We start from the raw sequence: 17,938 nt of genomic DNA, 5'->3' as shown, positions 1-17,938 counted from the left end.
CTTTATGGGTTGAAACAGGCACCAAGGGCTTGGTATACCAGAATTGATAATTACCTTTTGCAAAAAGGCTTTGAAAGAAGTGAAAATGAAGCTACTCTGTATGTAAAAAGGTCCCAGAATGAAGTGAAGCTCATTATATCATTATATGTTGATGATATGCTGGTAATAGGGAGTGATTTTGATTCCCTTAGACAATTCAAGCATGATATGGAGAATGAATTTGAAATGTCAGATTTGGGACCAGGCTCTGATACCATGTTAAGAAAAACCAGAACAGAGAAGTTGAAACAGAAAAAACTGGAACAGAGAAGTTGAGTTTCTGGTTTTTTTTTGTTTCAATGAAAGGAAGAAAAGTGGTTACACAATTTCATTATTCATTTCCACACTCTCCGTAGAGTTGCATTACATCAAATATATGACAAGAGAGATTTCTGATATGCATATCATATGCTACAGTAAATCTCCACAAAATAAAGATAAACACTCCTTTTTACTTAAACATTTGTCCAAGCAACAAACAAATCTCTTGAAATATGGATTTCCACTTAATTATACCTAACCACACCAAATGCAACTAAGATACAAACAGACATAAATATTTAATATTTTCTTAAAGTATCTAGAAAAATCTTAACTTCTAACAATTATTAATATTATCTAAAATTAGGTCTACTTTTTCTTTGTGTAGGTTGTTGATCTTCTCAAGTCGTCATTGCTATCAAAGACTCCTTTGACAAATTTTATCTTTGAGAAGAAACTAAGTGTTGATAATTTTAATGGTATAAGCCGACCCTTTCTTGAGAGAGGAGTGGAATCATGTGATGAAGGTCAAAAGATGGTTGTGAAAGTACTTACAAGAAAATCAGATAGCAAGATTTTATTTGCTGAATCAGAAGAAGATTTTGCAGACTTTCTTTTTAGTTTTCAGACTTTACCTTTGGGTGGAGCGTTGCACATGCTAGAAGGATCTTCTTCTTTGAGCAGCATAGATAAATTATACAATAGCTTTTCTGAATTAAGTCCAGAGAGATATTTGATGTCATATGAACTCAAAGACAAACTCTTAAATCGTAAGTGTGCCCCTAAATTCAGTTTGGATAATAAGATATTACCAATTGCCTCGGGTAAGTGGTATTTTGTTCCAGCAACAAAAGCCTCGAAATCTAAATACTGTAATGGTAATATTTGTGATTTGGGTACTCAATTGGACATTGTTGATCCAAAGAGGCATGGAGGATTTGCCAAAGGGTCATCAATTTTCATGGTGTCAGATGACTTGGTTGTGACACCCATGTCATCAGTTTCTGGTGTTTCATATTTAAGTAGGTTTAAAGTGTCGCTCTTTGACGTGAGAAAAGGGTCATTAACATCGGTGTCAAGGAGGTAAGACACCTTGAGTCTCACTTTTGTCTACTCATTCATCTCATACTATTTGTTTAGTTCTTGGATTCTGTATGTTAGATTAACGGTGTGTTTGGATTCAAGCTTAAAAATATTTTTAGAGCTTTTTTGCTAGAAGAATTCTTTAAGACAAACTCTCAAAATTCTTTCTAGTTTGTATCTAAATACTAGTTAAATCATATTTTTGGCTTTGGTCATGGTGTAGGCACTGCTCATCCTAAAAGCTTCCTTGACCTCAACATCTGCTTTGACAATCGGTCTCAAACAATTCACCAAAAGCGTAAAGGAGAAACATGATCCATAATTTTCTTTTTGTTAAGCTTATAGATTCATAAGTGTTACAATTTAAATATTTACATATGCCAGGGACTTACTTATATATGCTAATGTAGTTGCTTGATTGTGAGTATTAGTTAATGGACACTTCTATCTCATATTTTGTGTTGAGCTTCATCTTCATTTATAATGTAGTTGCTTGATTCCGTTGTCCATAATTTCCGAGGTTTTTTCTTGGCAGTCTTGAATACCAATTCTTTCTAGGATATTTTTTCCCCTCAAATCACAATGAGGTGTTTCCTAAGTGACTAGCTTTGCATGATAAAATAAAATCATAAAACTAAATTGGATGTCAGTTTTTAAGTGGTTATGTGTTCGGTTTAATTTTCTAAAAACAAAAATTAATTTTTTGTATGAATAAAATTAGGTATGATTCTTTATGTGTAGGTGGTTTTGTTCTTCAATTAGAATTAGTATTTTATTTTATATTACGCATAACTGTATATTAACAAAACTTGTATTAAATACAAGTGCATAATATCAAAATAAAACTTGAACTCTAATTGAAAAATAATCTCATCTGCATAAAGTTTCAACTTTGATTAGATAATGACATCAATATCATTTAAAAAATTGTACCTAAATTTTCTCTTTTTCATATACTTCATCTGTTATATAATAATATTGTTCTAGATTGTTTTACAAAGATCAAGAAAAACTAATAATTAGATAAAAGAGGATGAGGGTTATACAAAATTAACTTTATGATTATTTTTCGTTGTTAGAAACAATTCACCACAATAACTAGCTTTTAAAGATATTATGAAAGGTATAAAGAGAAAAGAGGTAATTAATTTGAATACTACATTAAAAATTTTACATAAAACTTATTTTAACTTTTTATTTTAACACAGCACTTAGTAAAAGATCGAAGGAGTATTTGATATATTTTTTGGATTACGTTCTATCTTGCCTATACTTGTTCTAACATGTTGCTTGTGATTTCAAACCAAATAATTTTTTATATTTCATAAGGAAAATACATTATGAATGCAATCCTTTTTGTTTTAAATTTTCCTGGACGCGGTGAGCGTGGCTGTAGAAACTTCTGTCACTGTTTATATATCATATTTCAAACTTTCAATAAATGAAAATGAAATTAAAGTAAAATTTATGAATCTGCATCTTGATTACGTACTAATGAACAAATCCCAATTGTAATATATATACTATTAGTTATTTGACAAATAATCTTACTCCTTGAGCTTATAGTATTAAGTTAGATCATGAGTTCATTATTAGTTAAATTAATTTTTTTGTAGCGTTTGAAAGATTAATCCTTACTCCATAAACATGAATTCACCCTTTTAAACTGAAATTGAACACTATTCCTATTGAAATATGTTGACTTTAAACTAGATCCAATCTTAAAAGGTATTGTTAATGAAGATGCTTACAATCAATTTTAATTATCAGAAGAAATTTAGTTTAATGATTTTATATCCTTAATTAATTATTAAACATTTAATGATATTATACCTAATCTTTTTTATTAATATATTTGACCTATCTCTAAATAAAGTAATTGGAATATATATATATATATATATATATATATATATATATATATATATATATATATATATATATATAAATAAGGAAAGATTCATTAATTCAGGAATAAGTCTATTTAAACTTAATCTGTTTAATAACTCATATTTTACATTAAATTTTAAAGATCTAATTGTTGAAATTAGAATTCTTAATGCATGAATCAAGTTTGTAAATTTTTTAAAAAATTTGAAAATTATTTAATACTTCATTTCATTAATTTAAATCAATGTATAAAATATTTTATAATTATTTGTCAATTTTTCAAATTGTTTACAATTTTGCATAATTGATCTATGCATTAAGAACTTTAAATTCAACTGTTAGATCGTTGAAATTTAATATAGAACATGAGTTATTGAACAAAATAAGTCTAGATAAACTTACTCCTGAAATAACTGGACCCCTCTCTCTCTCTATATATATATAGGATGACAAAAATACCCGCACCCGCAAGTATCTGCGGGTAAAACCCGTTACGGATAACAAATGGATAGGCTAATTGGGTACCCGCAGATAATGGGGACGAATAATTTTTTACCCGTTTATAAACGGGACGGGGGCGGGTATGATGATATTCATACCCGCGGGTACCCGTTTAATAATATTTCTTAAATATCCTAATTATCCTTGTACCACATAACCTAAAACTATACTCTCTCATCTTATTTTCTTACAAAGTGAGGTTAATGAAGTTACCAACATATGTTAAGCATGTTATAGAATTATGTTGGATGTAATTGGATTGATTTTCTAGCTTTGATTGGACCAATAAAATTTATGTATTATAATGTTATTTACTTTCATTTGAAATTATGAGATTGAATTAGTGTAACTTTATGATGAAACTTTAACTTACTTGTGAGATTGATGTATATTAAGTTATTAATTATCTTGCTTTTTTATTATTATTTTAACATAATTAACGTTAAATACAAGTTCAAAATTAACAATAAATTTTTATTTTTAATATTTTAATGACATTAAATATAAACTTAAAATTATTTATAATATAAATTTTTTAATTTATTAAAAGATTTATAAATATCCATGGATATCCGTGGGTATTTAAGAAATTCATAAATACCTGCTTAATGAATACCCGCGCGGATATGAGGTGGGTATGGAGCCAATTTTCATCTAGCAGGGCGGGGACGAGTTTACTATTACCCGCCCCCACAGGGCCCCATTGCCATCCCTATATATATATAAGACAAATTATAAACTACAAAAATTAAAATCACTGTTGCTCTAGTCATGAGAGAAGGGTGAAAAATGGAATTAAAAAGACTTTTTAAGAGTTAAATCTAACTAATATATATGATGTAAATATATTTTTAAGGTTTAATATGACTTAATAATAAATTATTTATAAATTTTTCATTTTATAATATAAGATTTCTGCATAACACAAATTTATTGTTCAATCAACTTTTAGATCTGATTTTTCATGCAGGTAAATATAATTTTTTTAAAAAAAAATAAAGTCCTTCATTTCCCCACCTCTTTAGGGAACCATTCAATGCACCTATATATCATGAGTCATCTCATTTTCCTTATTATCTAGACATTAAATAGATTTTGTAAAACAGCTCTACAAAATTTAAACTCAAGAGACTAAACAAATTCTCTTTTGTTATTTCTTTTTCGGGACCAGCATTCCATTACGCAACCATTCGATTCCCTCTCTTTGAAACGGCTCTCTAACACACAAAATTTATTAAAAATCATAAAATTAAAAGAGTCATTAAATACGATGTAAGATTTACCAATTTTTATGTTTTTCAATAATTTTCGACCAATAAAAAAGTTTGTTCAAAATAATGTAATAAAAAATGTGTTTCTAACATTTTTGATAGAATTTGCAAAATTTTCATAATTTGTTAAGTGAAAAGCCAACGGACAAGGTTGAAATTTAAAAATTAAGTGACCATGTTTTCACCATGAAAATACCTTAAATAAGTTTTCACAATGCATGTTTCTAGACAATATGGTTCATTAGAGTTAAGTGAGTTCACATTTTCAACATAAATACTTGAAATGCTTAAAAAAGCTCTCGGCAACAAAAGAAAGGTTAACTAAAACCACAACTTTTCGACATAAAGTTGTATTCTCGTAGAAACTTTCCATGGCTTCTAGTAAAACTGAGCAGCATGTTACTTTCTTTACAGTAATCAAAGAAAGAACAAAGTTCTCTTTGCAGAGGCAAGAAAGGACTTTGCAGATTAGCTTCTTAACGTTGCCTTTAGGAACTATTGCAAGACTTTGCGTAAGGAGCCAAATATGCAGCCAAGTAAAGTTGGATCACAGAGCACACTCTATCAGAGTGTGAAGAATCTTGAAAAAGAGTATGTGTGCATAGATACATACAAAGATGTTATTACGACCCAAGAACTCAATGGAAGTTTATTGCAAGAATGTGAAGCTAAACATCCACGACACAGAGCCCACAGAGTACTTTTTGTGTAACAAACTTATTAAAGTGTTGTCTCATTAACCCCGTATTATTAAGCACCGGAAAAAACAATAAATGCAGATGTGGGAGCATGTTGGCAAAACAGATTTCTCCTGAAAGCTCTCGAGTCTTTGATGGTTTTGTTAAGAATTGTAATGGCAGCTTTTTAATCATGGACGAGCTTAAAGTTTTGCCAAATTCATTAGATACTTTTTATTCATCTGCTCAAGAATTATGGAATATAGGACATGTCTTCGGTTAATGAAATGACCGTGACTATATCTAAGAACCAGGTTTCTTTATACACAATTACTTGAATATGCATACATAACATTGCTTAGGATTTCATTTATTAATGAATGATTTGATGTTGTGATGATTATGAATTAATTTATTCTTTTTACAGGTGTTGGATCTGCTTAAGAGTTGTTTGTACTCAAAGACAGCTTTGACAACTTTTTTCTTTGGAAAACGGTTTTGTGTGAAATTATTTAAAAGGGAAAAAATTCCTCCATGTGATTTTGAGACAAATGGTAGTAGCAAGATCAACGTGAAAATAATGCAGAGAAAATCCAATGGCAAGATACTGTTTACTCAAGGAAAAGAAGAATTTGCAGACTATCTTTTTTGCTTCCATACTAATCCTTTAGGAGGAGTGGTACATTTAATGATAGGTTGTTCTTCTACTGGCAGCATAGACAGATTTTATGAGTTTTATTGATTTAGATGAAGATTTTTGGACTTCAAAAACAAGCTTGTTAATCCCGGGCTTGTTCCTATGTTCAAATTATGCAACATGCTATTGCCAATGATGTCCCCAAATATTTTTGTTACACCGAACACTGCACACATATATAGACTTAGAGCATGTTTGAATACAAAATAAAATTGCTTTCAAGAGCGCTTCTCTATTGAAAAAAAAAACTCATTATTTCCGTAGAAAAATTCTCGAAAGTACTTCTAAATTTGTATCCAAACAAGTTCTTGTTACTTGTTATTTAACTTAAACACATATATCACTTATGGAGATGTTATACCACTTATATCACTTACATGGATTAATTATCTTTTATTTTGAAGATAATTTCATGATGAGCATGCTCTATTTCCATTCTGAATTCACAGTAGTAGCTTTGTAATTTCAATGTAAAGTTTACATTAAACTAGCAAGTGCCACAATGTAAAGGTTACACACTTATTAGCAGGTCGGTCCATAAATAATTTAGAAAAAGGATTGAAAGAATCTTAAAACATTGATGGAACTTCAGAAAATTTATTTTTCCTAAGGCATAACTGTACAAATCTGATAAATACAACTATATGTATCCACAAGTAAATGGAATTTATCAATTCTTATTCTACACATACCAGACCCCTACCTGTTGCTGAATTCTGTTGATGTGTGATGGAAATGACAGCCAACTATCAAGTGTGGACAAGTGCCAAGTCATTGCGACCCTTGCACTGAATTTTCTTCATATAAATCGTAAAAGTTGTCAAACAATATAGAGAAACAATCAGCCAGCTTCAAGAGTAAGTCCAACCCAAATCCCTGCATCAATTCAAAAAAAGTTATTAGGATTCATAACTATGAGCCACTTAGACGGAAGATTGATCATCAGATAACAAAAACTGCAAGGAGAATACTCTATCTCCTGCCAAAAGAAATATAGGTAAATAAACCTGCTCAATTATATAGCTCGTCTAGTTTAGATGGAAAGCTGTACAAAAAAAAACCAACAACTCGCAGGACTATGTTTAGATATTTAATGGTAAGTAGAATGGAACCATTTTATTCTTTGGATGTTTTTCTGATGGAACAGGAAAAATTGACAGATTGTACACCCTAAATCAGAGGAGAAAAACAAGCTTGAATTCTAGCTTGGTCCTTGTTTCCTGTGAGTTTGAAGTTTAAAGCATATGACCACATAAAAAGAAAAAAATTTGGATTAGGGCTCAAGAAAATAGCTCCAAAAGTTGTTTAAGTTCTTTTCATTATAGAAAATTGCAAGACAAGATTGAATAGTACCATTGTAATATATCATATGTAATTCAAAATGATCAAAAACAGTTTGAATAACTTAACTTTGAAAGAACAAAATATTTTTGAACCACAAGTTTGTAGCATTTTTTGTTATATACTTCTCCAAATCCCCAACACATAATGAGCTAATTCGAATCATTTTGTGTCTGACAGAAGGATGCAAGATTGAAATAGGACCACAAATCTAGATCCGAAGAAGTGATATGATACAAAAATTCTTATCACAGGCATCATTGATAATTTGATTTGCTAATAAATAACTTTTAAGTAAACAGAGTGAGAAAATCATATTAAAAACATCTAGTTTGAGCTCACAAAAATTGTCCTTTCATTTGGTGGAAAAACGAAGACTTTTACAGATTGGATAAGAAAGACAACTGTAACACCTCTGATAATAAAATTATCTTTCCTCAAACTTATTGAAAACATTATGAAATCAAAATATAACTAATATCCTCAATTAGTGGATTGAGTTTGTTTCTGGATCAACTTCATCCCTATAAGAAAGCCTAGCTTCTTCACCAAGTAGGTAGTCATTTCTCTTATGATTTGAAGCTTAAGCTTAAAGATAGTACAATACATTTAAAGACATAATTAGCAATAACTTACCATTTATGCACTATGTCACAACCAGTTTTGTTTCATGTAGACAATCTTCAGTTATCACGTTGCTCCTCTTGTCATTATTCTTGTCTTTGTCAAAGGCAAACTCCAGTTGTTTCTCCACTGACTTGACAATTGCTGTTCTCTTGGATCTTAACCTGTACGGGGGAGATGCATTGACAATCCCATTGTGATGGCTTGCTGGACTCCCAGACAAATGCCGAGAACCAGAATCATATTTGGTTCTCTCTATTTCATTAGAAGTATGTGGATCATTATCTACCTTCAAAACTTTACTAGGACTGGTGAGTGTTTGGACTCCAGTTCTTCTCCTCCTCAATATGGAAGGAGTATTTGGAAAAGTATTAGCAGCCTTTTTCAATATTGATTCAGGTGTCTCGGTGCATAATTCACTACCCTTCACACGAGGTGGAGTGAAGAAACCAATAGGTGACAACGTTGGACTCATACAGTATTCATTCTGCTGGCAAATATAATTTAAATAAAGAGAATCTATGGGAACTGAACCATCTAATTGTGGTGGCTCATAACACAAAGAACCACAGGTTGGACTTTCTTGCGAAGATGTTCCAATTAACCTGGTAATTCTCATGTCACCATTGTTTGTACAATGGTCAAAGGTTGAGTTTCCAACGAGTCCAGAATTCTCAGATCTTGGACCGTAAGTTATTCCAAAATTAGCTCTTGACACTTGTTCTGAGTTGCTACAGCCAAGATCGATGTTGGATGGTCCAGGCTTGCATTCTACACAGTCAGAATCGGCAGATTCATTTGCTGGAACACTTGAACAGTCACCAACTTCTCTAACTGTTCCTGAGGACTCAAACTGATTCCTGCCACTGTCATCTAGCTTACTAATGGCTGTAGTTTCAGATGATGTTTCAACAACTGCATTTAATTCTTTATTTGAACAAACAAGTAGTGTTTTGCTAGCAGAACGTCTAATTGTATCTTTGACAGCAACTTGTGGACTATTCTTGGGAATTGGAGGAAGTCTTCCTGTAGCTAAATAAAATTCTAACTTTTTCTTCAAAGAACTATTCCAGTGATTCTTTATTGCATTGTCTGTCCTGCAGAAGAAAATCCGCATAGACAAATATTAGCATTTTCCGTAATATAATTCAAATGGAATGTCATTCCATCACAATAAATCTTGCACTAGGAGATCGTGTATTCAACAGTGTGCCATCCTTCTTGCATAACTTATACGACAATCGAAGTATTCTTTTTTTCTTTTCTTTTTTTTCTGCAGGGATTCACTCTACAACTTATTTGAACAAGTGTGGTGCTTTCCACTAAATATGTTTTGAAGAACGTTGAATAAATTTGTCAGGTCCGCATGAAGTAGGCAGAAAATCTTCAGAATTTATATGTTCAGAAATTGTAAAAAGGAAGAACCTCAAGAAATACATCTCAGCGCAAACTTGTATAGCAAAAAATTGACATGTGAGAAAAGCAAGATATATAGGCTTCAAGATTTTCAAATTAAGAAGATCAATATTGCTTATCACCAGTAGAATAGCTACTGCTTGATGCTAACTACAGCATGTCTCTTTTATTGTACATTTTTTTATTTATTTATGCTGAGGTTGGAGGTGGATTGAATGAAAAGTTCATTAAAGAGAAACAAGAGTATTGACGAGAAATCACATGCCCTTTCAATGGGGTTTCCCCAACAGCCATCTTCAGAATTGAGTAGCTTTGTTAAAATTTTTTTTTTTTTTTAATATGTTCATGTTACTGTCTCATTTTAAAAAGATTCCCACCCCCATTCCCCATTTCTCTGTATTTTTTTTTTTGTCTCGATAAATTTCTTATTTTATAGTAAAAATTAAATGCAAGTAAAATTGATACAAACCCAAATCCAAGTCAGCAATATAATCAATTAAACAGTAATAGAGAGAGTAAAAATCACTAAATATTACGTAGACAAGAAATGAATTTACAGAAAGAATGAATCCCTTCTGCCACAGAGCCCCGCTCCTATAGAAAGCTACTGCTCTCTACCCATAACAAAACAGAAAATCATTCTCTGTCCCACTACTTGGCACTCCAGTCACCATCACCGTAAACCCAACCCCCCCCCCCCCCCCAAGCCAACACCTGATTCCCCCTCCTTATTCCTATTTCTATCTCTGCCAACTCAGCCACTAAATCTTCTAATCCTACTGGTATAGACTTCCCAGATCGTGGGCCTATGTGCCCTCTGTGGGTCCAATTGCTCTTTTGGGCCTCTTATCTCATCTTGGGTTGTATAAAAAATATATCATCCAAAGATTTGATTGCTGAGAGAGATACATCCAAGTACCACCACCCAAAAAAAAATGTCGTAGACACTAGCCCAGGATGATAGTATGATACTCACAATTAGCATAACATAAAGAGTACATTCCATGATTTTTGCAATGACCTTAATTTCCTTCACAACAACTAAAGAATTAAAAGAAAACAGACCTTCCATGAAGGACCTTGGCTATTTCAGCCCATTTGTTCCCATGTATACGATGAGCATTCATCAGGGCTAATTCCTCCTCCAAAGTCCAGGCATCCTTCTTTATGTCAGGGTTAAGATGATTGTGCCACCTGAAAGCATTTGAAAAGAAAAAATCACTATAATCTGAGTAGTTCATATGTAAACCTGAAAACATATGGACATTTAGATGGAATAAAGATTATCATGAAAAGTTGAAGGCAATGTGCAAGAAACATATCTAAAAATTTTATTTAATGACATGGAGTACCACATTTATCAATAACAAGGCTTGAAAAAGAATATACAGAAAGAAATAACCATCACAGGATCTTCAGTTAACCTACCGCTCTCGACATTGTTTGCCTATTCGACCAGGTAAAGACTTGGCTATCAAAGACCATTTTGTAGGCCCATATTTTGACACTAGTTCAACAATTTTATCATCCTCCTGTAAGCCAAGGAAGAGAAGTTCTTGCTTGAATAAAATTGTAGGAAAAATAAGAATGAGAAAGGATTAGGTTTCAACCTCTTGTGTCCAAGGTCCTTTAACAAGTTCTGGATTAAGAACTTTCTGCCATCTGTGCAGACACTGAACTTCTGATCTATCAGGAAAAAACTCAGCTGCATTTCACATTATAAACAGGTGTCAGAAAAATGAGCATAATGCTTTCATCAAACCTACATGACCAAATTCCTATGTCTACACAACACAATTCTCCATCACAGAACAAATTACAAACAAAATTATGAAAGGTGCACATAGAAGTTTGAAGGTTTTAAATTTAGTTGTTTAATTCTAACCAAAGAAGTGAAAAACTGTAGAAATCTGTGCTATTTTAGGAATGTATATATTTTATTTTAACTTATCCTGTAATTAATTTGTAATATGTAATTAGTTAGTAATCAGTGTAAATCCCAATAATCATGAGACTACAGCTTAGAAAAGGGAGACATTTGTTTCTTTAATTAGTGCAAGGACCTCTATGTATAAACTGATTGATTATTTCATTAAATATGTACACCAGCCTTAATTTTGATGGTGCCAGAACTGTTCCAAAACTAGGACTACAACTGCCTTCCACTGAAACCCTAAACAAATCCTTCCGAAGTCAGTTGGCCTTCACTGCCAATAACTCTCTGCCTGTCATTCTCCTTCTGATGGGCCTTCATAATAGCTGATCCCATCTTCTGCCTGTTATATGCACTGGTTTATCACACTATGTAACCTTCAAACTTTGATAACGTGGTTTGGACTTTATTTTTCTGGTGTTAAACAAAGTGGAGATATTGAACATGGTTGACAAAAAGGAGATTCCAATCCCAACAGCGTGGAGAATAGCAGAGTATCCATTCTGCATATAGGCTGAATTGGAAGATTTATCTCAACTTGTCCGTACAATACAAAAGGAAAGCTGATTTACTCTACCGATTAATCAGCCTAAAAATGGAGACCCAACGTTCACAGCATTGGACATAGAAGACTCCATGATTACAGTTTTGGCTATGGAATTTGATGATCCCAGAAATAAGTGACACTTGCATTTTCTCAACACTGCAAAGGACATATGGGATGCAGTAGAGAAAACCTATTCCAAAGCCAAAGATGTTGTTCAAGTATATGAAGTAAAGGTGAAAACAGTAGTGGCAAAACAAGGGAACAAAATAATTATTGAATATGCTAATCAACTGAAGCCTCAATGGATGAGGCTTGAACATAATAGAGCAATAATAACCAAGTGTTCTGATGATGACGCAGTTCTCAAGGAAATAATTGAGCATGACAGAGCCTACAACTTCCTTGTTGGTTTGAATTCTGAGTTTGATCAAATCAGAATTCAAATTTTGGGAAAACAACAATTAAATGCTTCAATGATGTGCTGACTATTGTACAAAATGAAGACACCAGAAGTTTAATGCTGGTTACCCCAACTAATGATAGTTCAGCTTTGGTGACTGAACATATCAAGTGGCTCAGCAAATGGGAAAAGAAAAATGATGGATTGTGGTGCACGTGCACCTACTGCAACAAGGCATATTACAGCCAAGAGAAGTGCATGGAAACCAGTTGAGAATGGGGACTGGAAGATTGGACATGTTCATGTTGCTGTTGCTGGAAAAATGAAGAGAATAAGCCTGACTCCACTAATCTTAATCAGGAAGGGACAGAAATTTTAAGAATTTTCCTAGCTAGCCTAGAAAAAACAACAGGCACTTCGCACTTGTACTTATGAATTTTCAAGCAAAGCTTCCATTCACATTTGGATTAAATGTCTCTTAAACTCCTTCTACCTAGTTGTGGATATTAAATTCATGAGCCACAGATCACATTTCAACCTTATCCAAACACTTCTCCACGTATTCACCTTGACCTAGGAGCAAGAAAATTACCACTGCATATGATACCATTGTAACTACAGCTGGTTTAGGAGATATCCAAATCTCCATGTCTCAAAATTATCCACCAATAATGATTTGTCCTGTAACATGATTTTTCATAGCAATCATTGTGAATTTTACAGTTAGAATTCAAGGAGGATGTTTGGATGTGTTAGAGAATGGAATGGCCTTTGTAACTGCAGCATTCTCTAGCTCCACTCTGATACCAAGTAAACAATTAATAATGATGAGATAATGTGTATGTAACAATGTAAAAGTTTCATTACATATAGTTTTCATGTTCCTTAAAGATTAAAGCAACACCAGCTGATTGTACCCCAAAACAGATGATGGATGGGTCTGCTTTCTGCATTGAAAGCGTGATTTATGATGTTTCTAAAGCATTTTAGTTAAATTAGTTTAGAAATCTACAATCCTATCTGTTCAGTTCAAATATATTGGGTAAGTTTAAATATTCACTCTGGTAATAATCAAATATGCATCGCAGTTATAAATTTGTAAATCACATGTAAAGGTCATCACTGAATTATTGAACTAGATGTCTCCATGGCAAATGCAATTTAGCAATAACAAGTGATGTCAGAATGACTAGGGTAAATATAAATAAATACCTATTTTCTTCCAACTCTTTCCCTTAAATACTGCAACGGCATTCCTTAACGTCTCGTCCTGCAGCACATTAAATACAATTTAAGAAAATAGTTATTATGATCAGCTTGTATACAAGCAGCAATAATTGAAAGACCAGGCATATCCAGCAAAAACATATCTAACCAATAAGTAATGATAAAAACAGACAAAATCTTGGACTGGACTATACACTTAAACAGACGTAAATCAACTGAGATGAACTTGCTATTTAATCAGTTGCTAACAAGCAAGAACATATCTAACCAAAAAGTTTACAAGTAAAATTAAAAAAGAACATCTGTCTCCAATGAGTAAAGACCAACCTCCTGTGCTGTCCAACCACCCTTCGCGCGCCTTATAGGGCCAGTGGTCCTCCTGTACAGAAGACATTCATATAACAAAAATCAATGCTTATAGATCATCACAGCACAGATTAAAAATGGAGAAAAACATTCCACTAGGGATCAGCCACTATTGCAGAATCTGAAATTCAGCCAATATCCGATGGGTATAAAACATGCACCAAAACACACTGCCCTCAAGGCACAACATGATTATCACAATTCATGACTGATACTGCAATGAAAAAGTAAAGAACTTAACGGCTGTTACCGATGGGAGGGCGAGGTGGATGCAGGGCTACATATCCCTGGAGACTTGTGAATTGCACTGCCACTGCCTTCAGATACAGAGGAGCAAGAAGCAGCGGTAGATTGCTTATTCTCTTGACAACACTCCTCTGATTTCACCTCAGCCATATCCTTCAACAACCCAAAATCCTGATAAACAAACCATAAGCACATATCCTTTAAAAACAAAACAAAAACTCTCAGAACAACCCACCCTATACCAACCATCAAAAAAACCCTAAAAACCCAACTCAAATTGAAAAAATGCCAAACTTCCACAGTGGAACACAAATTCAAACAGAACCCAGATCTTAAAATCTACTATCGGATCAAAACCATCAATCCCCTCCCATAAAAATAAATATCTCACACGAAACATGGAACGCTCCACCAAAACCTATACAAAGCCCTTGGTTGCAAAGTTAATCGCAACGACTCGATCAAATCAACAAAAGGAAATTAACACAAGAATTTTGCAGAGTAAATAAAAAATTAAAAAAAAAACGGAACAGAAAAAAACAAATATAAAAAAAAATTGCGAATTTCTCCTAATAGTGAAGTACCTTATAGTTGCAGAGAAGTGGCGGGAATCGAAGTGAAAGCTCATAGAAGAGAGACCACGATTGCTTCTCTCTCTGAGCTAAGGTTTCGAAAAATCCTGGAACGTTGAAACAATGAAAAACTGAAATTTAATTTTAAAAAATAAAAATACAACTTTATTTAATTTAATACTATTTATTTAATTTAACGAATAAGGAAAATATTTATATAATGTGTACACATAATAATAATAATAATGCAACGTCGGCGTGAATAACCGTTACGACTTGTGTGGCTTGGTTTTCAGAGCCATCAGTTAACGGAACGTTATGAGAACGAAGTTTTAAACTCAAACGGCACTTAATACGTGACGGCGATAAAGGTCGAACAAGTTTAAGGGCCCAGATTGGGTCCTGATGAATTTGAGCCGTTGAATGAGAGGGAGTGGTGGCGATTTTAGGTCTAAGAAGTAAACGTTCTAACTACTAATTTGGAAATGAAAGATAATATTAATTATTAACTGATGTTAGGTTTATAGATTCCGATTACACAACAACGGCTAACACGAAGTATTATTAAAAATAAATAAAATAAGATACGTTACTCAATATTCATATGATATTTTTTCTTTTCTCTATTACATTATTTATAATCTTTCTCTATTTTAGTTATGATAAAATAAAATTATCCTCTACATAATTATTTACCTATAAATAATTTAATTTAATGGATTAAAAATTACAAAAAAATAAAAAAAAATTAATTTGAAATATATTGTAAGTTTAATCTATTAAATAAAAGGTTATATTATATTAACTTAGATATAAGAAACAAGTTAGCATATTTTTTACGTACATGTGCAGGGATTCATTTATTTTAAGAATAAAAAATATTTATTATATTAATTTAAATTGGAAATTATTTATATAAGCAAATTATACATTAATTTGAATTTATGTAACAAAGTATTAATGGTTTTTCAAATTTTGTAAAAAATATAAATTTGATATATTCATTAAAAAATTATTTTAGTGGTTAAATCGCTGAAATTTAATATAAATAATGAGTTATTGAATAGTGTAACTTTAATAAAAATTAATTTTAGAGTAGATGGATTTATATTTATATCAAATTTTAACAATCTAACCATTAAATTAAAAGTTTTTAATAAATAGATTTAGTTTATAAATTGATGAATAGTCATAATATTTTATATATCGATTTGAATCTAAATAATGAAATATCAAATAATTATAAATTTTACAAAATTTATAACTTTAATCTATGCATTAGACTTTCAACATAAATCATGAGTTATTGAGTGAAATAAGTCTAATAATACTTAATTTTAAAATAAGTGAATCTCTCTCTCTCTCTCTCTCTCTCTCTCTCTCTCTCTCTCTCTCTCTCTCTCTCTCTCTCCTCTCTCTCTCTCTCTCTCTCTCTCTCTCTCTCTCTCTCTCTCTCCTCTCTCTCTCTCTCTCTCTCTCTCTCTCCTCTCTCTCTCCTCTCTCTCTCTCTCTCTCTCTCTCTCTCTCTCTATATATATATATATATATATATATATATATATATATATATATATATATATTCATCATTGAATTATGTATATTTAAAAATCTATTTCAAATCTTATATGATCTTAATTATAATATTATACAATTGAATGATTAAATTTGTATTATACAAAAAAAAAAATTATTGCAAGTGTCAATGAATCTGACTTTCTATATAATATTTTTATATTATTAATTTATTATGAAATTTATTGATGAGACGTTCATTTTTCTTACATGCATTTATTGACATATTTATATTTGTTTATATTCATATTAAAAGAAAGGTTGTTAGGATATGTTGATAATTTTATCTTTTCTACCTAAATAAAGGGTAATAAAGGCATTCTATAATTTCGTAATTATTATATTTCACTTTTGTTAATTAATTTTGTTTAATAATTTATTCATTTAACTTTTTTATATAAGTTGGACATTTTAAATTGTTATGTTTAATAAGGTTATAATTATCTTTTTATAATTAAAATTTTCAAATAACATAAACTGTATATTCAAAATGTGGGTTTTGGGATTGAAATAGTATACATAAGGTTCTAGATTTGAACTCTAGTGTTGTCATTATAATTCCAATGGATCAAAGAAAAATGGTAGATTTTGGGTATTATTTGAGAAAATTGAAACTCGCATGATATTATATTGTACTCTACAAATTAAGCAATTTCTACCAATCAAGTATTGAATGCATAGTCTCATACTTAATTGGGAAGTAATTGCACTATTTTCACATTCTTACATGAATAACAATGCAACATTAAGTAATTACAATTAATTGTTTATGAAAAAATTCATTTTATATGAAAACCCTTTTTCAATGTTTGGTATTCAAAAAAAAAATTAGAAGCAACTAAAATATCAAGAGTGAGAAAACATTCTCATCGTTCCTCTTTTCTCTTGAACGTATTATAAGACAATACTTTGATCGAGAGTATTCCACAAGAGTTTTTGATTTTTTTTGTGCAAGGTTAACACTATAAATCCCCCTTTTTTTTATTTATGATTACTCTCATAAGATATTTAGTTTTCTACACTTGGAGATTCCTTTGTAGTGTCATCTTATTTATCTAATAGTCATTTTCTATCTTATTTTTTTGTGATTTTTATTTATATGATTTTTATATTGCCTCTTGTGATATTTAGGGTTTATGAGTTTGCTTACTATCTTTTAAACAATTAGAAGCAACTAAAATATCAAGAGTGAGAAAACATTCTCATCATTCCTCTTTTCTCTTGAGCATATTATAAGACAATACTTTGATCGAGAGTATTCCACAAGAGTTTTTT

At 31.4% G+C, this 17,938-nt stretch overlaps 1 protein-coding gene and 1 pseudogene across 2 annotated transcripts; one reads left to right on the top strand and one right to left on the bottom strand.

Annotated features, from left to right (window-relative positions):
• Window positions 1-261: 261 nt before the first annotated feature.
• LOC114916556 (uncharacterized) lies at window positions 262-2,667 on the top strand (annotated as a pseudogene). Its single transcript, XR_014433240.1, has 2 exons — window positions 262-1,383; window positions 1,607-2,667. The product of XR_014433240.1 is annotated as an uncharacterized LOC114916556 (transcript).
• Window positions 2,668-6,871: 4,204 nt separating this feature from the next.
• MYB3R-5 (myb domain protein 3r-5) lies at window positions 6,872-15,249 on the bottom strand. Its single transcript, XM_083072707.1, has 9 exons — window positions 15,104-15,249; window positions 14,524-14,690; window positions 14,235-14,286; window positions 13,893-13,950; window positions 11,411-11,505; window positions 11,229-11,332; window positions 10,866-10,994; window positions 8,397-9,481; window positions 6,872-7,295 (listed from the first exon to the last, which is right to left on the bottom strand). The coding sequence occupies exons 2-8, from the start codon at window positions 14,667-14,669 to the stop codon at window positions 8,407-8,409; spliced, it is 1,659 nt and encodes a 552-aa protein (XP_082928833.1). The 5' UTR covers window positions 14,670-14,690; window positions 15,104-15,249; the 3' UTR covers window positions 6,872-7,295; window positions 8,397-8,406.
• Window positions 15,250-17,938: the final 2,689 nt, after the last annotated feature.

This window comes from Cajanus cajan, chromosome 4, assembly GCF_000230855.2.
Source record: "Cajanus cajan strain Asha chromosome 4, NIPB_CcT2T_4, whole genome shotgun sequence".
NCBI lineage: Eukaryota > Viridiplantae > Streptophyta > Magnoliopsida > Fabales > Fabaceae > Cajanus > Cajanus cajan.
Note: the sequence above shows the minus strand (reverse complement) of the source record. Positions and strands in the feature narration are given on the sequence as shown.